Below are 27,949 nucleotides of genomic sequence, written 5' to 3'. Positions count from 1 at the left end.
CCTGGGGTAAGGGAGTCCAAAACTAGAGGACATAGGTTTAAGGTGACAGGGAAAAGATTTAAAAGGGACCTGGGAGCAACTTTTTCATGCAGAGGGTAGTGCATCAATGGAACGCGCTACTGGAGGAAGTGTTGGAGGCTGGTACAACTACAACATCTAAAAAGGCATCCGAATGGGTATATGAATAGGAAGGGTTCAGAGGAATATGGACCAAATGCTAGCAAATGGGGTTAGATTAATTCAAGAAATCTAGTTGGCATGGATGAGTTGTCATGAAACTGAGCTTACAGACATAAGTGACCCAAATCAGTGTCCAGTCCGCACAAGTACTTGGTAAAGATTAGAATCTTTGTCTACAGGAATGCAGGAAACCCACCTGAAATTACTTCCAATGGCTGTGACAGTGTTAGACTATTATCTCATATCTAACATCAGTAAATTAATGATTGAACAGAGCAATTAATAATATCTGTGGCAGAGATGGTAGGAACTGCCGGTGCTGCAGAATCTGAGACAACAAGGTGTAGAGCTGGATGAACACAGCAGGCCAAGCAGCGTCAGAGGAGCAAGAAAGCTGACAGTTTGGGTCTCGACCCTTCTTTAGAAGGGGGAGGGGAAGGGGATTCTGAAATAAATTGGGAGAAATGGGGAGGCAGATAGAAGATAGAAAAGGAGCATTTAGGTGGAGAGGAGACAGGCAGGTCAAGGGGACAGGGTTGGAGCCAGTAAAGGTGAGTGTAAGTGGGGAGTTAGGGAGGGGTAGGTCAATCCAGGGAGGACGGACAGGTCAAGGAGGTGGGATGAGGCTAGTAGGTAGAAGATGGGGGTGGGGCTTGAGGTTGGAGGAGTCGATAGGTGGGAGGACAGGTTAGGGAGGAGGGTAAGAGCTGGGTTGGTTTTATTTGGGGGGGGGGGGGGGGGGTGGCGGAGGGGAGATATTGAAGCTTTTGAAGTCCACACTGATACCACTGGGCTGCAGGGCTCCCAAGTGAAATATGAGAAGATGTTCATGCAACCTTCGGGTGGCATTGTTGTGGCACTGCAGGAGGCCCATGACAGACATGTTGTCCAAGGAGTGGGAAGGGCAGTTGAAATGGTTTGTTACTGGGAGGTGCAGTTATTTGTTGTGAACCAAGCATAGGTGTTGCACAAAGTGGTCCCCAAATCTCCGCTTGGTTTCCCCAAAGTAGATGAGGCCACAACGGGAACAGCAGATACAGAATTAACATTAGCAAATGTGCAGGTATTCTTGGGGCCTGGGATGGGGGTAAAGAGGGAGGTGTAGGGGCAGGTGTAGCACTACCTGGGTTGCAGGAAAAAGTGGTGGGGCTGGTGGGGAGTGTGGAGCAGACAAGGGAGTCAGAGAGTGCGGTCCCTCTGGAAAGCAGATAAGGGTGGGGAGGGGAAAATGTCTTTGGTAGTGGGGTTGGACTGCAGGTGAAGGAAGTGTTGGAGGATGATGCATTGCAGCCAGAGGTTGGTGGGGTGGTATGTGTGGACAAGGGGGATTCTGTTTTGGTTATTATTGCGGGGTGGGGGTGAGAGGGACGAGTTGCGAGAAATGCGAGAGACATGGTCAAGTGTTTTCAACCACTGTGGAGAGGAAATTGCGGGTCCTTGAAAACAAGGACATCTGGGATGTCTGGGAGTGGAACGCCTCATCTCGGGAGCAGATCTCGGAGGTGAAGCAATTAGGAATAGGGGATGGCCTATATGTAATTTAATTAAATAATATTTGTATACAGTAAAATTACCATACCAATGGTATTACTTACCACTTTGGTAATATTTAGAATCGTGGGTCCATCGAAAACCAGTACACAGCCCAAAGTCAGTTAGTTTTATGTGCCCATCTCGGTCTATAAGAATGTTATCTGGTTTAATATCCCTATGAATGAAGCCCATTTTGTGAACACTTTCCACAGCACAGGTCAGTTCAGCAATGTAGAATTGTGCCAGAGGTTCTGGAAAGATGCCCATTCTGATTAGGAGACTCATCATGTCCCCTCCTGGAATGTAATCCATCACAAAATAAAGGTTGTCTCGGTCCTGGAATGAATAATAGAGTCGAACTACCCACTCATTGTCAGCTTCTGCCAAGATATCCCGTTCAGCTTTGACATGAGCAACTTGATTTCGCAGCAACACATCTTTCTTCCTTAGTGTTTTCATAGCATATAATGCATTGGTATCTACTTTCCGAGCTAGACAGACTTCCCCAAATGCACCTATTCCCAGAGTCTTGATCTTCACAAACATGGACTTATCCATCTTTGCCCTCTTGAGGCGGATATAATTGGACTCTTTTTGGCACAACATTTTGCGCATCTGATCCTGAGCGTCTTTTGACAATCCAACCTAGAAGTAAACAAAGAGTGTTAAAATTTTCAAACTGAAATTCATTCAAGAACAGATGGAAAATAGACTTTAAAACAATTTCCTGAATGCTGTACATTGAGTGTTCAGGTAACTGTTGTCTTCAGATTAAACAGGTTGCTAGTGCTTATTAACAGTTCAGTGCCCACTTCATGGTACATTTATTTTTATATTTCTCAATTCTATATTTCCATTATAAATTCCTATGTCTATATAAAATGGAACTACCCATGTAACTGTGCCATTACTTCATGTCATGGCCAATAAGAACAGCAATCAATGTTGCAAATTCTGATTTTTGGAAGCAAACCAGCCCTTCTCTTCAACTCTATTATACCTTGATAACATAAATGTTTGAAAGACTTTAAATTCAACAATAACAAGTGCTGAAACTTACAGACAAAGGAGATCAATTCTTAATAAATACTGTCCTTAGAAGCAGAGAAGTATTTCAACTTCTCTTCACGGAACACTTGCTGGGCCTCAGACTCCAGATTAATGAAACATTATAGTTACATTACAACACGTTTACATAGATAGTTCTTTAAGTATGGACAAATGTTACTATAATGGAAATGTGAATAGGAAAGGCACAGGGATATTAGATTTGAACAAATTACAGACAGAATTTGCTTAGTATTTAAGCTTCTAAACAATGATTGTGCTGGCAATTTTAATAAAGTTCCACAAACTGAAAATATCATGACATTCAGTGCATCAATGCTGTTAAGGCTATGTAATTATGGGGATGAATGAGATATATATGTCTCTGTCTGAAGCTTGCAAGAGTTAACAGAAATTGAACATTTTGGGTCCAAAATTATCCAACTTTATTTTTTTGACGTCCTCTAACTATCAACTAAATCCAATGACAGAAACAAATGACTTCTCAGAATCTGTTTTTAGTGTCAGTGCAATTACTAGAAGGAAACAGCTTTCGTGTTTCTTCCTCTCATGGATTTCAATACGGCCTCTGAGACAATGTAAGAACTGGAATTGGAGAGCAAAGATTAGGTCACAAATTTAGTACTTAATCAATTCATCAAATTACTAGTAATGGAAATATCAACTGACTTCAGGAATTCCTATCTATTGAGGGAAGACCACCAATAAAATTAAATTCAAAATTATTAAAATCATGAGATAACAAGGTGTAGAGCTTGATGAACATAGCAGGCCAAGCAGCATCAGAGGAGCAGGAAAGCTGACGTTTCAGGCCTAGGCCCTTCTTCAGAAGATAACAGCCTAGGCCCGAAACGTCAGCTTTCTAGCTCCTCTGATGCTGCTTGGCCTGCAGTGTTCATCCAGCTCTACACCTTGTTATCTCAGATTCTCCAGAAACTGCAGTTCCTACTTATCTCTTATTAAAATCATGGTTGTGATTTGTTGGGAAATGACAAACAAAAAACACAATTTAAGTTCAATATAATAATAAGTATTTACAATAAATCCTTGGTATCCACAAAATCACAAATTTGCCCATGTTAAAAATAATTATCAACAAAAGTCAACATCTGCAGGCGAAAATTGTGCATTCACGATTTTTAACCTATTTTGAAATGAACTCAGGACTCTCAGATTTCATCATGTGCAGGGGCTCTCAGGAGTGGAACCTGCGTGGACATGGCAGAATGACTGTAAATTACATATGTAACAATTTCACACTGTCCTAAATTGGATCTCAATTAATAAATTTCAATCAGTATTGCAATGCAAGATACCAGAAACATTACTATAATGAGTAGATAATCTGTTTTTGGTGGTGATATCTGGATATTGGTCAAGACTCCTGGGAGAATAGTCTGTATTCTTTAAATAATGCGAATGGGTTTTTCAAATCAACCGGAGACGGAACTACAGTTTAACGTACAATTTTTAAAAAATTCTCATCTGAAAGGTGGCACCTCGGGCATTGCTGGGCTCCACAAAGTCTAGATTATGTGCCCAAATCTATCAAGTGAGATTGAAAAGTCACACTTAGAGAATACTGTGTTGTCAGTGAATCAAGGCCGATTCCATTTAGAAAAACAAGTTTAAATGATCGATATGTTATTTAGTTCGCTGTGCACTATTTAACTCATCAAGTATGAGCTGTTGTTATGTGCCAAATTGAACAAATTACCTCCGAATCATTCTATAAAAATGAGGACCTAATTAGAGATGCACCAAGAATGAATCCTTAGTAACGTCTTCATTTTTTGAAGCTGTACTACAAATGTTCTTGGAATTAATGTGATCTGGGAAACTATTAAGGCATACTGCACAAGATCACAGAATCCACAGTGTGGAAACAGGCCAGTCAGCCTAACAAGGCCATGCCAACCATCTGAAGAGCATCCCACCAAGACCCATCCCCCCTACCCTATCCCTGTAACCCTACATTTCCCATGGCTAATGCACCTAACTTACACATACCTGAACACTATGAGCAATTTAGCATAGCCAATCCATGTAACTTGCATATCATTGGACTGTGGGAGGAAACTGGAGCACCCGGGAGAAACCCGCGCAAACTTGAAAACAACGTGTAAACTTCACACAGTCACCCGAGGTTGGAATCGAACCCGGGTCTCTGGCGCTGAGGCAGCAGTGCTAACCACTGAGCCACTGTGCCACCCAGATTATCAGCACACTCCTAGATTACAATTAAAATGCAAAAGACAGCACACATTACTAACGGCAGTGAGACCGCTTCTGGAAGAGGAAAATGACACTAACATGTACACCCTGCAAGGTCTGAAGATACAACACTCAATACGCAGGCAGTGTGGAAAACATTATAAACTACGAGATTAACTTTAATTCACCAATATACATCCTCCACACAACAGTGCAACTCGAAAGGACAAGCAAGAAAATCACAGTTGCAGGACACATTTGCTAAAAAAAAAATCCATTACTGCCAAGAACAAATAAATAACGTTAAAAAGAGAATTTAACAGCAAAATAGGTATTTAGGCTCATCAGGCCCGCTGTAGCTGTTCAAAGAAACTTAAATTTGACTCACTCCTCTACACTTTATCTATAAACTTGGCATTTTTCAAATATATATGCAATTCCATTTCCAATGTTGTAAGTAAATCTACTTCTAACAATCCTGCAGGGAGTGCTTTAGAGTTGGTATCGATTTTTGTAGCTGTGGTTTTATAAAGTGGCACTTGAATAAAGTGACACAACTGCATGACGAGCACTGTAAATAGCTGCCAGACCCATCAACTGCATTTGGAATGGTGCTTGCGGAGCTCAAAATGTTGGACAGAGCTAAGCTGGCTGCTCTGAATTTAATGCTATTGAACTGGATTCATCTTGATCTTTATACCAGACAGGCAGGTGATGAAAGAATTAACAGTGAGGTATTCAGTGACAAAAGTACAGAAGTGGTGGATGCCACACACAAAGATACATCTGAGGAGAGGGCTAAGGATACATGTCAAAGTATTTGGGGATCAAAAGGACACAGGAAAAGCCACTGGAGGAAATATAATATTAAAGAGCATTAAACTATGAGAGAACAGCATCATGAAATGCACATTTGAGAACTGGGATTCAAGTACGATGTGTAGAAGGAGCCAGGACAGTGCTCAGGAGAGTGAGTCATTGTTAAGAATCTATTCCAACTTTCTTTAACCAACACTAATAGAGCATGTATGCACAAAATATCATTAGAAATACCAAGGGAAAGAAATCTTACATGGGTTTGAAACTAAGCAAATATGAGAAAGGAAACCACCAAGAAAATACTATGAAAAGGACATAAAAGTGGTGCCACTGATCTTTGCTGTTTGGTACGGCCCATGTCACAGAACATAATTGGATAATTTTCTATAGGCGTTGATAAGTTTCAGTGGTAAGTTGTAACAGTTTGCTTGAATGATTTAGTTTCTGATGCATTTATTATAAATTTGTATCATGTACCTAGTTTGTGTGTTAGTTTACCTTAACTAGGACTTGACCATAAAATATAGACCAATGCTATGATGCTGTAGTGAGGGACTGCTGCATTATGCATTCGTGTACCAGAATTTCTTCTAACTACCATCAATAAAAAAATTAGCCACAAAGGGTTCATAACACGAAAATGGCCATCTGTCTATGCCAACTCTTTGCTCGAACTTTAAACCTAATGCCCTGTGCCCTCCTCTGCTTCAAATACTTCTTTTACTTTTCCGTTGAAGGGTACATTAGTACTGGATGGTCTTATATTTAACTAACCCACAATGACAGTGCTCAATTAACCCACTGAATTCAAAATATTCATTAATTTTATCTTAAATTATTCAAATATATCAAAATGGAGAGTAGATCATAACTTTATTCTTTCTCCATCAAGAAAAAAAAGCATTATATTAGCTGTCCTTAGTCCAATGGCACAATTTACAATTACAGGATTGAATACTGTAGCCATCATTAATCAATGTTAATAGGCTCAGATGTATTTCCTCAAGACCTGGTGACCTTACACCTACTTCAAGTCAACTAATTTCTTTCCAGTGATAATGGGGACTGCAGATGCTGGAGAATCCAAGATAATAAAGTGTGAAGCTGGATGAACACAGCAGGCCAAGCAGCATCCCAGGAGCACAAAAGCTAACGTTTCGGGCCGAGGCCCTTCATCAGAGAGGGGGATGGGGTGAGGGTTCTGGAATAAATAGGGAGAGAGGGGGAGGTGGACCGAAGATGGAGAGAAAAGAAGATAGATAGGTGGAGAGTAGAGTATAGGTGGGGAGGTAGGGAGGGGATAGGTCAGTCCAGGGAAGACAGACAGGTCAAGGAGGTGGGATGAGGTGGTAGGTAGGAAATGGAGGTGCGGCTTGAGGTGGGAGGAAGGGATGGATGAGAGGAAGAACAGGTTAGGGAGGCAGAGACAGGCTGGGTTGGTTTTGGGATGCAGTGGGGGGTGGGGAAGAGCTGGGCTGGTGGTGTGGTGCAGTGGGGGGAGGGGATGAACTGGGCTGGTTTTGGGATGCGGCGGGGGAAGGGGAGATTTTGAAGCTTGTGAAGTCCACATTGATACCATTGGGCTGCAGGGTTCTTTCCAGCATCACTTTACTACAATAACCTTCAATAACTGATCCATCTCCATCATTGCATGCTTAACACTTAATAAGCTTTAAATATCTAGTTTCAATTTTTACGTTCATGGTTTTCTTTAGTTTTGCTGATCCTCATATGATCATATGCTTTCATTTTAAGTTTCAGTTTAGTTTACCTAAATAGTTCTAGTCTTCACTCTTTTATCCCCTTGCACTGCATCTAATTTCTCACTGACTATTCAGCTTTTCTCATTCTCTCAAGGCAAGATCAAAGATGTCTTTATATTTCAGTGCTGACAGATGTCAGTCTTTCTAAGAAGAATGAATTGAATTCCTAGAGCATCTTTCACAATCTCACGATGTTCCTCAGTGCTTTACAGCCAATTAAGTAATTCTGAAAAGTAGTTTCTCTCGTAAATAAAAAGTGTAACAGAAGTTCTATAAATCGTAATTCTATTATGTTCACACAAACCATTTTTCAGCTAAAAATAATGACCTATACTCCCTGCTTCTTTTTTGAATAGTGCCAGGGGTTTTGTCTATCCAATGGAGACTGAACTCAGCCTTGGTTGAAAATCTGATCTGAAGTAAAGTGCAGCACTGCACTAAGGTGGCAGCCTAGTTTTATGCACCCAAACTTCCGAGATGGCACTTAATTCTGCAAAAAACTGAAGAGGCATGAGTCCTACCTCTGAGGAGAGGCTAATGTCATGGATCAACGTAGAACAAAAATTCAAATAAAGCTCTCCTTTAATTTTCTTTTCCTTGTATACCTGGAAGCTTACCCAAATGATCACCTTTACAGGCCTGAAGCCGTTTATCTGTCAATACTGTGTTTTAGCTACAAAAGGTGTGCTTCATACAAAGCAAGAATGAAAAGTGTGAAAATATGACCAACCTCATCATTCCTATCTTCATGGCTACTCATAACAAAGGCAAACAAAAGGGGTAGGTAGGAGCCTAACTGAAAAATGTTCAATATGGATCAAGTGCCTTGTGAAAGGAACCTTACCCTTGACATTTCATTCTCAAGCTGTTTTTTGCGATGCATTCTCTGCTGATGAGACTTGAGCACGTTCTCCACGTGCTGCTCCATGAAGAATTTGAAGGCTTGTGAAGAGTATATCTGAATTCGTGACTCTCTACGTTCCTCATCTTTTTTGTTTTTCCGCACTGGGACAGGTGATGTTGTAATTTGTTTTTTTTCCTTCTCTGTTGCATCAAACCGTTCACCATATTCGGTAGCCTTATCATGCTCATCTTCTTCTGCGCTCTGAGCCACCTGTAACATACACTGTTTTGCTGTGTGCTCATCTTTGTTGACCTTGGCTACAGTATCATACAGCGACACAGACTGGTTTTGCTGAAGCAAATGCTTGGGGTATGGTGGAGGTGGAGGCTGATAACTTGGAGCTTCGGTTAGAGTGGGACACTCAGGCACAGGCCCTGTCTGCTGCATCCAGGGAGGGTGAGTAGGTGCAAGTGCTGTCTGAAGCTCAGGTTTCTGTACACGGATGCTCTTCACAGGCTGCAGAATGGGGGCGGGTGTAATGGCCGTTACTGTAGTGACGGATGGCTGGGAGTTGGAATGAGGCTGCCGACTGGAGAGAAGGTGGTTGTTGAAGGAATTGGATCGTACAGGTGCATTCAGATTTGGAGAAGGATGCCAGTTAGACATCTCCTGTCCACCAGGTGAAGACTGGGACTGAGGTGGAGGTGGCTGTGGCCATGAAGATGTAATAGTAGGTGCACTGATGTTGTAAAGATCCATGTTCTGGCTGTTTCGATTTGACACCATGACAGACTGTGAAACGTTTCCATTTAGATTACTACTGTAATTGGAAGCAGCAGGCCCACCAGCTTGCATTTGGAGGGCGCTGGGGCTTAATCTGCTAGACTGAGAGTGAGGGTATGGAGGTGGCTGGCGACTCACCGCACTTCCTCCCATAACAGTTGAATGTGGCACGAAGTGTCCACCTACAGAGCTTTCAGGTGGTGCCGATCCATTCTGGTGGCCTGGTCGGCCTGCTGTGTAGTTGTATTTGTTACAAGTGGCATTTTGCATGATAATAGGTTGCCTACCGAGTGGAATAGGACTGATTCCTCTTTGGCCTTGAGGTGGTGCATTCATTATAGAGGCTGCATTGAGGTTGGCTGGTGGGAACCCATCCTGCCAGGCTCCTTGCGGCACAGGTGATATTCGTGTAATCATGTATTCCATGTTGCCAGAGAACCGTTTTGGCTGCTGGCTTCCCTCCCAGGAGGGTGGAGGAGGAGTGGTGCCACGTGGGGGAGGAGTCTGTCCTCTGGGTGGAGGTGGTGGAGGAGTTACACTCCTCACTGGGAGTGGTGGTTGGGTGTTCCCTCTCTGAGTGTTCACTGCTCCCAAAGGCACCTGTCCATTACCCGGATGGCTCTGTGTATACGCAGTTATTCCTGAACCTGATGACAACGGGCGACCCATTTCTACCTGGGGGACGGGGCTGTCTGCTCGATATCCCACACCCTCCATCAATGATGGACCATGTCGCTGTGCAGCTAAAGATTCTTTTGATCCCTTCCAGCTTGGCCTCCGGTTAATTGTTTGCTGAACCGTGCTGGGTGCTGTTAAAGAAGATGAGAAAAATAAAATGCTGCTAGCATGAAGTAATATCAGTAATGCAGACAAAACAAAGTTTTGTTAGATTAGATGACATTTCATATATTACCACAAATGCATGTATTATTGATCTGCCTACAGTAAACTCGCAGTTAACTTCACAATATTGTAACATATTCACCTACACTTCCTGGTAAATAGCACATCACTCACCATGGAGAATCATAACAGGAAAATATTAAATTCAGATAATCCACAGTAATACACAGCACAGCCAGCTGTAAAACTATTTATCTAAAACATTTTATGTTTGATTTAAACTGCTTCATGGTCTCAATCTTCCCATTTCTGTAATTTTTAATTGGACAATCCTCAAAATTTCTGTATTCCTCTATTTCTGGCTGAGACTACACCCAATTTCCATCGCCCTACCACTAACATTAAAACCCTTAACTTGAAAATTTCACACCCAAGCTTCTCTGGGACACCTTAGTCCATTCCTCTACCACCAACACCACCCCACCTTCACACAACTGCAAACGGTGTAAATTCTGCCCCTCCACTTCCTCCCTGCTCACCATCCAAGGCCCCAAACAATCGTTCTAGGTGAAGCAGCAATTCACCCGTACCTCCTTGAATCTTGTGTATTGTATTCGTTACACCCAATGGGGCTTACTCTACGTTGGAGAAACCAAACCAGACCAAGTGGCTGCTTTGCAGAACACCTCCGATCCATGCGCAGACATGACCCTAGCCTTTGCACAGCTGGTCATTTTAACACAGCGTCTTATGTGCGTGCCCACTTGTCTGTCCTCAGCATGCTGCAATGCCCCAGCAAATGACAGCACAAATTGGAGGAGCAACATTTCATCTTCAAACTAGACAGTTTACAACCTTCTGGGCTCAATATTGAATTCAACATCTTTAAAGTGAACCCATTCCTTCCCTTTCTTTTAGCTTTGCTTGCTCCGCTCTCTCCCTTCCTCCCCTACCCCAACTCCAATCAGACCATCCACTCTTCAGTCCGACAGTCAGACACATCACTCATCTGTCATTCTCACATTCTGATCACTTAATCTGAACTATCAAAAATCCTTTCTCCCCCAGCACTCCAACACCACCACTGCCCCCCCCCCCCCCACACACACACACACACACACACACAACATGCACAGACACGTAAACACACACAGGCACAAACTTGCATAAATGCTGCCCCCTCCACACTTCACTTCAGTGCTGTGGAGAATGATCTAGACTTGAAACATTAGCTTGCTTTTTCTCCACAGATGCTGCCTGACCTGCTGTGATGTCCAGCATTTTATATTTTTAGTTCAGATTCCAGCATCTGCAATAATTTGCTCCTTCTCTCCTCCTCTTTAGGAGGTAGTTCTTTGATAAAGCTTTAGTTTTGCCTGTCCTGACGCTTCCTTTTCTCAGTTCAATAATGTTTCCAGGAACTACCTTTACTCCATTAAAAAGGTGCTATACAGATACAAACTATTCTATAGCATACCTCAATCTTACACCATTGTTTAATAGGTTCAATTTATCACAGTAGATACTGTCTGTGAAAAATTAATAATTATATGCTGGCATGATAAAACCTGAATATTTTGAAATGTTTAAAAGCAGCTGGTTGTGTTTAACCCTAAAGTATTGGTAAACTATTTACTGTAGTGGCCTGGGAACAACCCAGCTCCCACCCTGAACTTTTCCATAGTTCAGAAGGGAAACTAAGTGGTACTTATAAATTTTTGATGTGAATAAAGTTTTTAAAAATGGCAAATGCTGGAAATATTCATTGAAAACAAGATATTGGGCATGCAGAGCAGCGTATTTGAAATTTCAAAACTAGGATTGATCACCAAAGGTACGAAGATTGCAGAACTACAACTGTTGGAATAAATTAAGATACAGATAAGCACAAACGCATAATGGCTTACTCCTGGTGCTAAATTCTGTTTACCGATCATCAAACCATTTTCTCTGCAGAATCAACATTCCTAACTCCACCCAACTATGCTGATCATCAGCAGTTTAGTATGGTGGCTGTGTGCCCAACAGGAAACAGATTTTGAACTTAACAGCATACAGTATCTGTGCTGAGCAAGCAGAGGTGCAAGCAAAGGGGAAGCCCTCAGACATGAGGTAAAAGTGAAACAATTAAACTAGGTAATGCAATTGCACTTGCCGATTTCACTACTTAATATCCTGATGAATATGATTAAAAATATATTTTGAAATAAATACCTTCTTAAAACAAGCAGCTGGAGTGAAGTCATTCGGACTAAAAGATGAAATTCATCTTGTTAAACAGATATACCTGCAAATCCGCTACACGGCATCTGAGTGCTCTCCTGCGTAGCTCACCCGTCTTCAGGTACAAGCAACTTTTGTACCAATACAAGAAGTATATTTGCTCCATGGAAAGAAACAACTGACCATGACTACTTCCAATATGCTTAGTCCTACCCAACCCTAGCAGGGTTTTAGTAAATGTATATAACAGAAGGGGAAAGCAGGAAGGTGAACAAAGATTTCACAACAGTAGAACACATCTTTGCTTTCAAGTACTGAATTGAATCATTTTAGACCACAGTCAACATATGTTTGGATATTTTACACGTTCAGTCCCACTTCTCTAGAGAAAACTTGTAAACACTGTCTACGTAATCCAGATCAGCTAGTTAGAAATAATGTTCCAGTCAAGTACAAACACATTAAGAAACCAAAAGTAAGCTGACTGCAGCTGCACACTGTTTTGAATTACAGCACGAATGCCAACTGAGTTTCTGGCAAGATGGCTGAGGCTAACCTGATCGACACAAATGAACAGAACCAAATATGAACTATTCTCCTACAATATCACAATGAAATAAATATCAAATGAACTGTTAAAACCCAAAGCAGCAGAATCACCAAGTAAACATTACTATAACATATAAAGAAAGATATTTAATCAAGTGGCATAAATGCAAACATAAATCATAGTGACACCTTAAAACTGCCAAAAATTGGACACATGAAAGGATGTTGCTACAATAACAGGAAAGAAACTAGGGACAGAGGCATGACTTATACCTTAGCACTGAAAGGGTTAAAAGGTGAAATAATATTACAGTAATATATACCTGGTGCTTTCACATTTGCATTCACTGGTCTTGCAGCTGCAGCAACCATCTGTTCTCGTCGTGTATCCTGATAGCTCATCTTACTGATGTATTCAATTGCAGCCTCTATACTGCGACTGCTGGTCTGCTTGAGAGCTCGAACTACCATGTCCTAGAAATAATCAAGAGCAATTGATGGAGCTGACATATAATCCAAAACTTCTTTTAAAGAGAAAGTAAATATTTCATGTCAATGAAAGCACTTTCAGAAATCTAAGAAACACAAACGTTTACATATTAAGATACAGTCAATAGTAATAAGCAAGATTCTCTCAATGGATATTTTTTAAAATGGGAATTTCCCCTCCTATTTTGTATCATCACTGTGTCATGGACACATTTTCAGATTTCCACTTAGTTTGTAAAAAAAAAATTACAGTAATAGGTCTCACCATAACTCCCACAAAAAATGTGGTTTCAGCATTTTAATTGAAGCTACTAAAAGAACAAGAGACAAAGAGCTACAAAGCACACTTGAGGGAAGCCATTTGACCACATATATCACCCTTCAATGGAAATCAATAGCCCTATCAACTTACTTCCGATTTATTTCCCAAACTGGAGATATAACGTACTTTACAACTTAGATCTCAGACAGCAGTGATTAGTCTCACTGTTCCAATATGTACTGCTTTTAGAATTCTGATTTTTCCCTGCACTTCAGAAATTAGAATGGAACACTAACTGCAGCGAATACATTGTCAGCATTGATAGATTTGGGTTTATGCTGTCAAATAGTTTCCAGCATTCAATCTCTGTTTTTACATTAATTTGTCTAAACGCCAGTGAATACATGTCATATATTCCAAGAACATAGCATTACAACAGTATTCCTTCTCGAGACCTGGGGTTCCAGCACACAAATGTTTGAAGGTGGCAGGTCATATTCAAAGTAATTAGCTGTGGAATCTTGGCCTTCAGAAAAGCAAGGAAGTCATGCTTAATCCTTTATAAAACTCTAGTTAGACCACTACTAGAGCACTGCCTCCAGTCCTGACTGCTACAATTTCAGAAGGATATGAGAGTTGTTGAGAAGCTATGGATGAGATTTATCAAAACGGTTCCAAGAATGAAGAATTTTATCATCAAGGTTAGGTTAGCAAAGTTGGAGCTGTTCTCAGCGGAGCAAAAGGAGATTTGATAGAGATTTCCAAGAGTGGTAAGCTTTGATAAGGTTGATTAAGAAACAGTAATTTACAAAGACCATGGATGAGCAACTTAATACTTTGGGCAAGAGATGCATGGGGATTAGAGGAATCAGATTTTAATGCAGTAAGTGATCATGAACATGCTGCCTACAAGGACAGTGGATGCACAGATGATCAATAATTTCAATGGAAAATTTGATGGAAACCCAAGGGAAACCAACTATGGGAACAGAGCAATGTAATGGGACCAAAAGGCTTGCACTGCAGGGAATCGGCATGGACCTGACTGGGTGAATGGCCTCCCTCTGAACCAAAATGACACCATGAATTGCTGCCTTTATATGCCCAGATATAGCCAGTGTCATGTGTATAATTACAGATCTCTCTCATCCACTTAAGTGTGCTCTCCACATCATTTCTTTGAATGTATAAAACTTGCTGTAAATTATATTGAATTCCATTTATCACTGGCCTGCTCACTTGCAAACGGTTTGGATTCTGTCAATTTCTTCACTATTCTACCAGAGTTCACCAAAAATTTGATCAACTTGCATTTCTGAATCCTGATCATTTGTTTACGTGAGAAACAAGAAAACAACCTCTTAATTCCCACCGGGTTCCACCAAAGATGCTTTGTTGTACAGTAGGCTCTCTTATGGAACTTTGAAGTAGATTGTTGAATTTCAAGTATTTTACACAACAAGACTTTCCAATGTCTAAAGAGGGCATCATTTCCTCAGAATGTCAACATTGGTTAGACTTGATATGCCAATTCAGACATGGATTACGCCAAAAACAGACTCAAGTAAATGTAATGCAAGTGGAAAATGCAATTCTGCAATGTGTCCAAAACTCTGTTTTAGATGGTTTGGGTCCTAAATGTCAGAATGAGCTACCTCATACCAGATCCAGTCCTAGAAAATAAGGTGGAGCAAGGCCTCTAAGGGTGCAAAACATGTAGAAACCACTGACCAACATGTATTTATAGAATAAAAATTGAAACAAAAGTTAGGAAGGTGGCGGAAGGAGGCAAAGTCTGGAAGTATTATTTTTATTTAACAAAAAGGGGAAGCAGCTCTGACAAACCCAATTGAAAAATTAGCAAAGAATGCACAGCAAGGGGTCTGTTGCAACAGGAGATTATAAGGACTCAGATTATCTAGAATTCATTAAGATTAGTACAGAAAATAAAATGGAATCTTGAAAAGCTAAAATACAGAGAAAAATCAAACACAGTACATAAAATTCAAGCAAAAATTAATCTGTAATGGCCAAATGATGCTATGGATGGGAAAAGGTTAAGAGGGTATTAAGAACAGAGAAGTTATTTTCTTCTGGTGAAGGGAAAAAAGAACACAAAATTAAAGAGCAAGACAGGCCCTCAAGAGTGGAATCAGGAAGAGGAGTGGAAATGCGCAACACCCTCTCCCACAAGGCTGTAAATGCTTGGTCAACTGAAATTATCAGGGCCAAGACAGCTTGCTCTTTGTTAGATAATGGTATCAAGTGACATCCATAATTAAACGGAGTTAAAGCATGCGTACCAATTGCCCTTATCTAACTTCATGGTGGAACATGCTTAGGAGCTGAGAAGCCTCTTGTTCTAAATTCTCAATGCAAAGAAAATGGTGAAACACGTTAGATTAGCAGCATCCTCCTGTGCTTCATACCAAGGCAGTATCAACAAAGCTTAGATTTTCTTAAAAAATCCTCTAGATTAAGTGATCAGCAGTTAGTGGTCAGGGCTTCATCAATCTATACTTTCTTTCAATCTTAAACATGCTATAACTTTAAGGGCTCAGCACACATTTCTCAAAGATTCAACATCACTGGTCACTCTTGCAAACAGATCCCATGTCTCTCAAATCTTCCAGGAAGTATCACACTGAATTTAGCTAATTTCACTGAAGGCAAAGACCAACCCATTATCCTAGGTCCTGGTTAGATACATTTTCGGGATGTTCTACATTAACAGGTTGCTGACAAACTGAACGGGAAGTCCAGTTCATTAAAGAAAAAACATTTATACATCTTCAAACTAGTAGGAAATAAAAATACATCATTTATGTTTTACTGCAGTACATCATAAATTTGATCCACAGGTCAAATAAATGAGAGGTCATCACAATTAGAAGTTCAACAAGTTAACAAGACACGCAGTAAAACAATACCTCTACCATAAATTTGATAACTCAAATGTTATTACAATTACGTAGAACTTCCTTGTGGCTTTTGCCTGGCAAGCTGATGCTACATAATTACAAACTGAAAGAAGAAATTTTGTTTTGGTAAAAGGCCTTTCATGTTGCTAGGCAGTTTCAGGCCAACAAAGTGTTCTGAAAATTGCATTCATATTTTGACAACCATGGCAAATTCCAAATGCTGAGTCAATTACAATGCTATAAACTGAAAAACCCATAAAACTCAAAACATAGCCAGTTTGCCCTATGCTCCAATCTTAACAGGTTCTTTAAGGAAATTCCACGGTCCAGATCCACATCTTTGCCAAATATATAATCAGTTCTTCCTTGGACCACACTCGAGCTTTAATGAAATCCATCAGTTTTTTAAATATATTATTAAATACCAAACTGGCTACAGACAGAAAAAAAACTACCTCCACCCACCTTCAATGAAGGAGGTAATTAAATTCTTAACCTTTAAGTACATCCAATTAAAAGTTGCTTCAGGGCTGTAGTGATGCCGTGGTAATGTCCCTACCTTTGGGCCAGATAGGCTTGGGTTCAAGTTCCACCTGGTCCAGTGGTGTGTCGTAACATGTTTGAACAGGTTGGTTAAAAAGATCTAAAAGTTGTTCGAAAGGGCTGTTAATATTTTGAATGAGAATTGCCGTTTATTATTGGAGCAGTAGCTTGATAGAGCAAATTGCAATTGCTAAACAAAAGAGACATACTGTCGAAGATTTTAGTTTTACACACATCAGTACAGCCACAGGAAAGTCAAAATTCAAAGGGATCAACAATTTATACTGCATGAGAAAGGACGCTACCTATTTGGCAAGTTGACTGTGGTTGGTCTAGGTGTTGCCATGGAGAATGCACCAGGGAACTCATGCCCCCTTAGGGTTTTGTTCAGTTCAAATTAAAGGCACAATGCCTGGACATGTTCGTTCTGCTTGCAGAGGGCACACTTCTGCATTTGAATAAATGTAGCTTCTGAAAAGTGTAGGTGAACCACAGTGTAAGCCCAATAAGCTTCAACTGGTTGTTAATGTAATTCTTAGTACACTCTGCATTGTACTGCAAGTGCTGTTCAGTCACAGCATCATGTCTAATGTTAGTCCCATATGTCTAGCTGTTCTTGTGCACACTAACTATAGGATGTCATGTTAATGACATGCTGGACGACTTATTGACATGCTGGACTTTCACATTCAATACCAATGTCTGGTGGTTTTGCAAAGCGTCATGGCTAATCCAGACGTACATACTTACAAACCTGAAGAGAGTTTAAAACAATCCTCTTTGACAAATGTAAGAACATAAATGTCATGTATTTTACCAATAATGATAGGTTTAATTTCACATCCATTGCACTCACCACTAAGCATGATTAACTTGCGATGGAGCAGGGTGTGTAAAAAATGTTACATTTATGTTACAAGAATGAGTTGCCATGTGGCACATATCACAATTTGCCCTCATAGATCACATGCATGTGCTACCCAAAGCATATGTGTAATGTCCTATTACACCCTACTTTAGCCATAATTGGTTGGGTAAGGAAATTTATATAACAGCTTTGCATAACTTTTCCATGTGCACGGTGGAAGATTCCTTCACTTTCATAAAGATTGTATAAGATTTACAAATTGATAGCAGTACTATATCCACTGCATAATCCAAACTGTGAGGCCATTCACCAATTTACAGCTGAAGGAAGTCATAGCGTCACTATATTATGGTAACCTAGACAAGCCATCATTTTCTGAGTGTATTAATTGAACTTATGGATTTAATTTACACAGCTGAGTTCAGCTTTAACTTAGGACAAACTGGATGTTGATATGGGATTCGTTCTTGGGTCTAGCTCTCACCAGCATCTGTCAGTTTCCATGAGAATCATGGTTTTGGTGAAAAAGATCTATAACCTCTTACTTCTTGTATCATCTACATACGGACATGCATTTGCTGTATTTAACTCTACAGGTACATTAGAGAACTTCCTTTTCCACTTTACCTTTACACTGGGTTCCATCAAGGGCTCAAATTCACCCTTGAAATGGAACAGCAAACCAAGTTGCCTTTCTTGACATGTTAGTTGAGAAATCCAGCAATTTGTTCTTTACAACTGCTTACTTCAAACCTATCTTTATTGGTAAATATCCATGTTAAGATTCCTACAGTTCTATGAACCACAAGATTATCAGCAACTTGGTGAACAGGACTCAAGCCATTTGCTCATTATCCAAGTATAGTGCCAGAACAAAGAAGCAAAATTATCCTATTGGGTAAGGGCTATCTCAGTTAGATAACTGTTCATTGTGCAAATGCTACTATGCAATTAAGCCTCGAGGAGATCTCACTCCGAGTACCACGCTTATATTTAGCCTCTTATCTAAGTATATACTTGTTATAATAGGAATATGACGTAGATTCACCAGATTAATCCATGGGATGGTAGGGTTATTTTGAGAGATTGAAGAAAGAGAGTTTGTATTCCCTGGCATTTCACAAGAGGTGATCTCATTAAAATTTATGAAATTCTAACAAGGTACAGGTAAGAAAGTTTCCCCTGGATGGTGACTCTAGAAGCAAGGAACATGATCTTTTGATAATGAGACCATTTAAGACGATGAGGAGGAGTATCTTCACTCAAAAGGTGCTGCATTGATTGGAGTTCTCTACCCCTGAAGGGCGATGGGAGCTCAATCATTCGGCAGTTACTAGACAGAAATTGAGAGATTTTGATAGATTTGTGGAGAGTAACGACATTAAGAGACTAAGATGATAGTACAGGAAAATGGCACTGAGGAGATAATCAGCCGTGATCAGGAATGGTGGGATAGGTTTGATCTGCTGTTTGGCCTACTCCATCCAGTTTCAATCAACACGTGTAGTATTCTCCACTAATAAGGTGTTCCCGTTGGGCCAAAAGGCATTCTTCCTATCCATTAGAATTTCAGAGGCAGAGTGAGATACACCTTACATCCCAATGAGTCGGTAAATATTGACTGTATTCAACCAGCCTGTGCTTGCAAATCTCCAACACTAGATGTGATTTAGTTTTGGGATGGTCAACAAGTACTGTACAGAGCATGGTTACGATTACAACTACAACTAACTTAAGACCTAAGTCAAGCCCACAACATGATTCATTTACATTTGCTAGAAGCTACATCCATTATGTAGCAATCTGACCTCTATAAAAGGAAAGAACTTGGTCAGGTGTTGTGCCTTTTTAAGCATAGGGGATGAGGACTGCCTGGTGCATTCTCCATTGTAATTCTTAGGTCAGTCAATCTGCCTTACGATCATCAACCTTTTGAGTGCAGTTTAAACTGCTATTCCCTTTGAATTGTGGCATTCTTGCATTTGTCTTACTGAGTGGAAGACAAGAAGCTTCATCAGCATCTCTCTTTTTTCAGGATTTTTATTAAAGTGTTATCAGCACCCAAAAAATGCACCTGGTGACATTTCAGATGAAAACAACATACTCCACAAATAGGACACAAGAGTATTTTATGTTTTAAACTAACCTGCCCAAGGATCACAACAAACTTCATGTGAAGAGAGAGGTAGAGTTAACTTTTGCTTCATTTACCAAGGTCTATAACACAAGATTTCTTAATGTATCTAAGCAGGGAAAGCAGGTCATGGAGGTGAGAATGTAAACTCTATGATCTACTGTCCATGTTGACTGATGTTGCTGCTTCAGTTAAGTCACACTGGATATTACAGACTCATGGATCCAATTGTGACAGGAGCTTCATATCACTTTGCCTTTCATTCGGAAGGTAATAGCAGCCCTCTATATCATGAAAACAGATATCCTTGATGCTGAAAGATATTAATATTCACAGTGTGATGCAATTGCAGGAGTACTGTTGCCCACAACGCATGGCATTTACTTATGGTAAATGTCTGTTTAAGTTTCTAACATTATGGCAATCAGATGCTGCTTGTACATAATGAAATAAATCTGGCTGCTGCATGGAGTTGAATGGATAATTAACCTATAAATCCTATAAGTTATTAAAAGTAACAGGGAGGCTATGAGTGAGATGTCATTCAAAGAAAGCCAACAGTGGAAGAACATTTAATCAACAATTAAGATTCATGACTCAATTTTCAAATTTACTGGCCAACTGGCACTTCGTAATGAATGCTGTTACTGTTCTATCGAGAATTATCTCTTTGGCAAGCTTTACAATGGAAATTAAAAATCTGCTAAGAATATAGCAATATAGCTAGCCAAATCTACATGTATGGAATTCACAAAGTTTCTGGAAAAGCTCAGCAGATCTGGCAGCATCTGTGGAGGGAAAAATAGAGTTAACACTTTGGGTCTGGTGACGCTTCCTCAGAATGTTCTGAGGAAGAGAGTCACCGGACCTGAAACGTTAACTGTTTTTTCTTTCACAGATGCTGCCAGATCTGCTGAGCTTTTCCAGCAATTTTGTTTTTGTTCCCGAATTCACAGCATCCACAGTTCTTTTGATTTTTATTTTGACGGAATTCACAACGTTCCACTTGTATAGATCTCACCTCATCAAACCCTGCGTTTACTAAATCCTGTAACATCTGTTTGTTTACATCCGTGAAACCACGAACTGAAGAACTGTACTCATTTGAAAATGGCAACAGGGAGTTCCGGATCTCCTGCAAGGCTTTTTGGTAAGTGACAAATTTAAGAGCATTCCGGCCTTGTTGTCTTGAATCTTCTGCACCCAATTTCATCATACTTTGATCAATGCTCCCAGCATCCCCTGATGGTTTGGGTAAATGCCTGAGACTTTCTCTGATTTCCTGCAACATCTGGCGGCTACTCCCAGAAAAGTTGCTGGCAGGGAATGTTTTGGGCCTCATTTGTCTATGTCCATCAGGCTTCTCTCCTCTCTTCATGAAGTTGTCGGCACAAACTAACCAATCTTGGCTCATTTACAGACGTTTACAGTAATTTACGGAAGTTCTAGCAGGTTAAAGGAGATCTTGGCTTTGTGTTAGATATTGAAGACCCTCAGCTGTGACGTTGTTGTTCTACTCATCTGCACATTTACAAGATCCAGTTAACTGAAACATAATAAACAAAGGCATTAGGTCAAACAAATCAACATTTAACATAAATTATGCAAATATGTTCCACTCATAAAAGTATGTCTACAAAACTAACTGAACTTCAGACTAATGCAAAACCAAAAGTAAAGCTCACTTCTATAAAGAAATTCATAATGATTCCTAGTTGCCAGCATCTTTTTATTCACTCTCCTAAAGTATCTCACGTTTTAAGATATCTCAAAGGATAACCTGTCTGTTGGTGCTGTCATACTGTGGGGACAGAGGATGCAGTGACAGGGTGACAGAGGGTGCCAGCACTGCACTTTTCCACACAACAGCAGCAGTTAATTCACATCAACTGACAGCAGAAACATTCATTGGGTTAAATGGAGAGAATAAACAAAGACCTAGAGGCTAAACAAAATCTATGGCCTCCCCCGCAAGATCAATCTGTGGCAAACTTTATCTGTAGGCTTCAGAAGCATACTACTCTGCAAATAAGCAATTCCACAGAGACAATTCATCACCTGTAGCATGTTAAAAGAATAACACACAGAATAATTACAAAAGACAAGGATCATATCTGGACTGCTCAGCTAGCTGGGACAAAACAAATCATGTATATGGACATTTTCATCATCAATGCCTTTCCAGCAAATACAGTGATTGTAAAACAACAGACTTAAAAATTTGATTATCACAGAAACAGACCTTGAAATATAAAATTTTTTCTCCACTTTGAACAGCTAATTTGATCCTCAATATTTATCATCACTTACCATATGGATACTTGGTAACTATCAGATGAAAAATCACATTAACGTGAAATACAAAGCTTTCACATTGCTCTATAACTCCACCCAGAAGCAGAAAGCCAACTTACTTTTCACACAGTATCAGTCTGACACAGAAACAGAACAGCACGGAAAAGGCCCTTCGGCCCACCATTTCTAGGCCAACCTTGATGCATTCTAAATTAATCCCATCAACCTGCACATAGTCCATATCCTCCATTCCCTGTCTGTTCACACATTCGTTTAAAAAGTAAAAAATACAAGATAATTAGGATCTTGAACTGTATTGGAGTATTTTTTCTTTAAACAAGGCTTTTATGAATGTCACATACTCATCGCATTGAAGTTTTGGATTACTGTCTGCAACTTTGAAACGTTTATTTGTGCAAACTATATACCATCAAACTGATACAAAGCAAAATAGGGCACCATCCACATGATTGCTCAATTGACACAAGTTTATTGTTTCTTGTAAATCTTTTGAAATGGTCAAGGCTAATATCACAACCTTAAATAGTGAGTCAGCCTCATGCATCTATCAATAAAGTAGCTTACTTAAGAAAACTGCTGCATTGTTGTTTCTACAGCAGAGAAAGTAAAGAAAATATAACAGATATGTTCACAATTAAGTAGGGTTCAAACTAAATAAGGATAAGCTGTTTCCACTGGCAGGGAGGAACTACAACTAGAGGACAAAGACTTAAAGTAACCGACAAAAGAATCAGAGGCAAAAATTATTGGGCAAGTTTATACAGCGAAAAATGATGCTCTGGAATATTTGCCGCATGCAACATTAGTGGAAATGAACTGTACATAGCTTTCGAAAGGGAAGTGAATAAAAACTGAAGAGGGAAGAAACTGCGGTGTTGAGAGATGAGCGGGAGAGTGGGATTAATTCGATAATTCAAAAGGACGACGACCGTCAGCAAGCACCCCCACCCCCGACCCGACTCGACTCTAAGGCACGAGGCCTGCGATAAGAGACCGGACCCAAACCCCGAGCCCGCCGCGGGAAGCTAGGCCTGCAACCGGAGCTCGGTGTCCAGGACTCTTCCTGCCCACGATCTCTCCTTTAGGCCCCACGGCCATTTTAGACTCGGGATCTTCTTGCCTTCTCACTACCAATTGCACCTCCACCCAGGATCGGCGACCCACTCCCCACGGCCCTCAGCGGGATATAAGGAAATAAACAGAACATCCTGTTTTATCACCCCGGTCAGCAGTCAATCCCCAATCTACCTACCCCACAGAAACCGTAATCCCACAATGGCCGCTCGTTAGACTCTCCGAAACGCAGCTCATCTCCTCCCGCGAGATCATAGACACAGTCTGCGTGAGTGGGTGTTTATCGCCCCCTCGGGCCAGGAGGAGTCACTGCCGCCAACTCCACCAAACGGCTTGGTGTGTACGTTCATAGGACTAACAGAAATCAAGATAGACCCTTCTTCAGAAAAAAAAGAGGGTCGAGGCAAGAATTATGAGCTTTCCTGCTTCTCTGATGCTGCTTGGCCTGCTGTGTGAATCCGGCACTACACCTTGTTATCTCAGATTCTCCAGCACCTCCAGTTTCTACTATCTCCTCAGTCCCAGAGGAATCACAAAGCTGTTCTCTCGTTAGACAGAGATGACTGCTGTGGGTACCAGAGGGGATAGGTCGAGAAGGTGGGGACATTCGTGCTAGTCTCAGCCAGCGAGGAAATTGAACCCACTGCGTTGATGTTACTCTGCATCGCCATCCAGCCAACTGATCTAATTGACACCCCTTTCAGCCACTGTTACACTTCAATGAGGCAGAACAATTCTGCTTTTCACGTCTTCTCAATTCTGCCCTTATGCCTGTTTAAAGGGGTTCAGGCCTTAGAATCAAGAAGCTGATACCATACTTTTGATATGATTAATTTTCACTAGTTTATAGGTTGCCATTTTGGTAGGATACAGAATTGTTTAAGGTGAAAGAAAATCTGTTTGAATTGATTTTCAATTTTACAAAAATTCATGACACCCTTGGACAGTACTCGCAACACATTGTTTGAAAACTACTGATCTGTAGCATTGAACATGGCTGGTTATGTTCTGCATAATACATATCCCAGAATAATATTTCAAGAGTCTGAGTTCAGTGCAACACTAAGAGAAGGCTGCACCATCAGTGGAATCAGGGAAGAAATGAAACCAAAGGAAAAGCCAGGGAGTTACGGACTGGTGAGCCTGACATCAGTGGTAGGCAATCCCGAGGGACAGGGTTTACATATATTTGGAAAGGGAAGGACTGATTATGTATAGACAACATGGCTCTGGATGTGAGTTTGCTCGCTGAGCTGGAAGGTTCGTTTTCAGACGTTTCGTCACCTTTATTTGAAAAAATATACTTTATTTGTAAGATGTACAAAAAATAAAACACATTTACACACCTACCCAGTCATGCAAGCCGCTCCAGGTTACCCAGGGGGTACATACACCAACTAAAGGAAAAAAAACCAACAAAGAAGAAAAAAAACAAAGCAAAGAAAACACCCCGGCAGTCGTCACCCCACACAGTCCCCGTTGGCCCCCTGACCAGTTGGGGAAGGCGCCAGCTGGGCCCAGTTACCAGATAGGGCCCTTTTTTCTATTCTGGACGAGGGGTTTCATACGGTGGTCTTTCCCCACCGCGTCTTGGCGGCAGCTGCCCCAAGCTTTGGCGCGTCCCTCAGCACGTAGTCCTGGACCTTGGAGTGTGCCAGTCTGCAACACTCGGTTGGGGTCAGTTCTTTCAGCTGGCAGACCAGCAAGTTGCGGGCAGACCATAGAGCATCTTTCACCGCATTGATGGTCCTCCAGGCGCAGTTGATGTTGGTCTCGGTGTGCGTCCCGGGAAACAGCCCATAGAGCACGGAGTCCCGCGTCACGGAGCTGCTCGGGATGAACCTCGACAAATACCACTGCGTCACCCTCGATACCTCCTGCGCAGAGGCACACTCCAGAAGGAGGTGATCGACAGTCTCGCCCCCCCCCCCCCCCCCCCCCCCCGACCCCGCGCAGCCACCTCGAGGGCAGCGTTCGGTGGCGCAGAGATTCCGGGCATGCATAAAGGATCTCACTGGCAGAGCACCTCTCACCGCCAGCCAAGCAATGTCCTTGTGCTTGTTTGAAAGTTCTGGCGATGAGGCATTCTGCCAAACGACTTTGGCAGTCTGTGTGGGGATCGACGGAATCCACCCTCTCCTTTAACCCAAAGGGTCTCGAGGATACTACGTGCTAACCACTGCCTGACAGTCTTGTGGTCAAAGGTGTTTCCTTTCAAAAATTTCTCCACGAAGGACAGGTGATACGGGACGGTCCAACTACTTGGAGCGTTCCACGGCAACGAGGCCAGACCCATCCTTCGCAACACCGGGGACAGGTAGAACCTCAGTAAGTAGTGACACTTGGTGTTTGCATACTGAGGGTCTATGCACAGCTTGATGCAGCCGCACACAAAGGTGGCCGTCAGGGCGAGGGTGGCGTTCGGTACGCCCTTTCCCCCATCTTCCAGGTCTTTGTACATGGTGTCCCAGCGGACCTGGTCCATCCTCGACCCCCAAATGAAGTGGAAGATGGCCCGGGTGACCGCAGCGGCGCAGGTCCAGGGAATAGGCCAGGCCTGTGCCACATACAACAGTACCGAAAGCCCCTCGCACCTGATAACCAGGTTCTTACCCGCGATGGAGAGGGACCGGAGCGTCCACCTGCCCAGCTTCTGCTTCAATTTGGTGATACGCTCCTCCCAAGTCTTAGTGCACGCCCCAGCTCCACCAAACCAAACACCCAGCACCTTCAGGTAGTCTGTCCCGACGGTGAAGGGGATGAAGGAGCGGTCGTCCCAGTTCCCAAAGAACATGACCTCGCTCTTACCCCTATTGACTTTGGCACCCGAGGCCAGTTCAAACTGGCTGCAGATGTCCAATAGTCTACTCACCGACCGACGATCAGTGCAGAAGACGGCGACATCGTCCATGTACAGGGAGTTCTTGACCTGAAGGCCTCCGCTGCCTGGGATAGTCACGCCATTCAGGCTCATGTCCTTCCTGATGGATGTGGCGAAAGGCTCCACGCAGCACACGAACAAGGCAGGAGAGAGCGGGCAGCCATGCCTGACTCCAGATCTCACAGGAAAACTGTCCAATTCCCACCCGTTGCTCGAGACTGCACTAACAATGTTGGTGTAGAGCAGCCAGATCCAATTGCGGATGCCCTCCCTGAACCCCAATTTGGAGAGGACGTCCCTCATGTCAGCATGAGAGACCCTGTCGAAGGCCTTCTCCTGGTCCAGGCTGAAGAGGCAGGTGTCCAGCCGCCTGTCCTGTACGTAGGCGATCGTATCCCTGATGAGCGCGAGGCTCTCAGCGATCTTCCTGCCCGGCACAGCACAGGTTTGGTCAGGGTGAATCACTGACTCCAGGACAGACCTGACCCGGTTGGCTATGACCTTGGCCAGGATTTTGTAGTCCACGTTCAAAAGTGAAATGGGACGCCAATTCTTAAGTTCTTCCCTCTCCCCCTTCCTCTTGTAAATAAGGGTGATGATGCCCTTCATCATGGACTTGCACATTTCCCCTGCCCGAAGCGCACTATCGTACACCTCCAGCAGGTCCTGGCCGACCAGGTCCCACAGAGCGGAATACAGCTCGACCGGTAAGCCATTGCTCCCGGGAGTCCTATTCCTCTCCAAGGACTTGAGGGCTCTGGTCAGCTCATCCAGGGATATCGGCCGGTCCAGCCACTCCCTCGTGCCGTCGTCTAAGACCTCCGTGATAGACGACAGGAACGACTCGGAGTCCGTGCTGTCCGTGGGCTTTGTGTCGTACAGTCCGGCATAGAAGGATCTGCTGATCCTCAAAATGTCGGGCCGAGACGACGTCGCCGAGCCGTCGTCCTCCTTCAGCCGGCTAAGCACAGAGCTCTCTTTGTGCACCTTCTGAAAGAAGAAACGCGAGCACGTCTCGTCCTGCTCCACGGAACGGACCCTGGACTGGAAGATTATCCTGGAGGCCTCCGCGGCGAAGAGCGAGGCTTGCTGGCCCCTCACCTCACGGAGGTCCTCCGTGACATCGACCCCCATCAACTGCAGAAGGAACAGGTTCTGCACCCTTTTCTGGAGTCGCGACAGCTTTCCCCGCCTCTCTCTCGCCTTCAGAACACCCTTGAGGACAAAGAACCTCTTGATGTTCTCCTTCAACGTCTCCCACCAGTCGCCCAGAGACTCGAAGAGGGGTTTCACGGTTCTCCAACCGGCATACTCCCTCTTAAACTCCTCGACGTTCTCTGGGGTCAACAGAGTGTTGAGCTTCCACGTCCCCTTGCCAGCCGGCTGGTCGTTCTGTAAGTGACAGTCGGCCAGCAGGAGGCAGTGGTCGGAGAAGAACACCGGCTCGACACCGGTGGACCTGACCGCGAATGCCCATGACACAAACAGGAAGTCTATCCTTGAGCGAATAGACCCGTCTGGCCGCGACCTGGCATACCTCTGCTGCGCTCCGTCTGCAGGGGTGCTGAAGACGTCGAGCAGCTTGGCATCCTTCAGCGTGCCCATCAGGAATCTGGGTACGGAGGCAGGAGAGCCCGGCTCT

At 42.5% G+C, this 27,949-nt stretch overlaps 1 protein-coding gene across 2 annotated transcripts in view; it reads right to left on the bottom strand.

Moving 5' to 3' along the window:
• Positions 1–23,688, bottom strand: part of lats1 (large tumor suppressor kinase 1) — a 35,754-nt gene extending 12,066 nt beyond the window's left edge. For both annotated transcript variants that reach the window (XM_048530964.1, XM_048530965.1), the window contains exons 1-5: positions 23,605–23,688; positions 21,058–21,582; positions 13,143–13,293; positions 8,422–10,013; positions 1,776–2,358 (exon numbers count right to left, since the gene is read on the bottom strand). In XM_048530964.1, the coding sequence (XP_048386921.1) occupies positions 1,776–2,358; positions 8,422–10,013; positions 13,143–13,293; positions 21,058–21,450 (2,719 nt within the window). In that variant the 5' untranslated portion in view covers positions 21,451–21,582; positions 23,605–23,688. The remainder of the gene's footprint in view (positions 1–1,775; positions 2,359–8,421; positions 10,014–13,142; positions 13,294–21,057; positions 21,583–23,604) is intronic.
• Positions 23,689–27,949: the final 4,261 nt, after the last annotated feature.

This window comes from Stegostoma tigrinum, chromosome 4 (genome assembly GCF_030684315.1).
Source record: "Stegostoma tigrinum isolate sSteTig4 chromosome 4, sSteTig4.hap1, whole genome shotgun sequence".
Lineage (NCBI taxonomy): Eukaryota > Metazoa > Chordata > Chondrichthyes > Orectolobiformes > Stegostomatidae > Stegostoma > Stegostoma tigrinum.
This window is presented reverse-complemented; position numbering and strand designations above follow the sequence as displayed.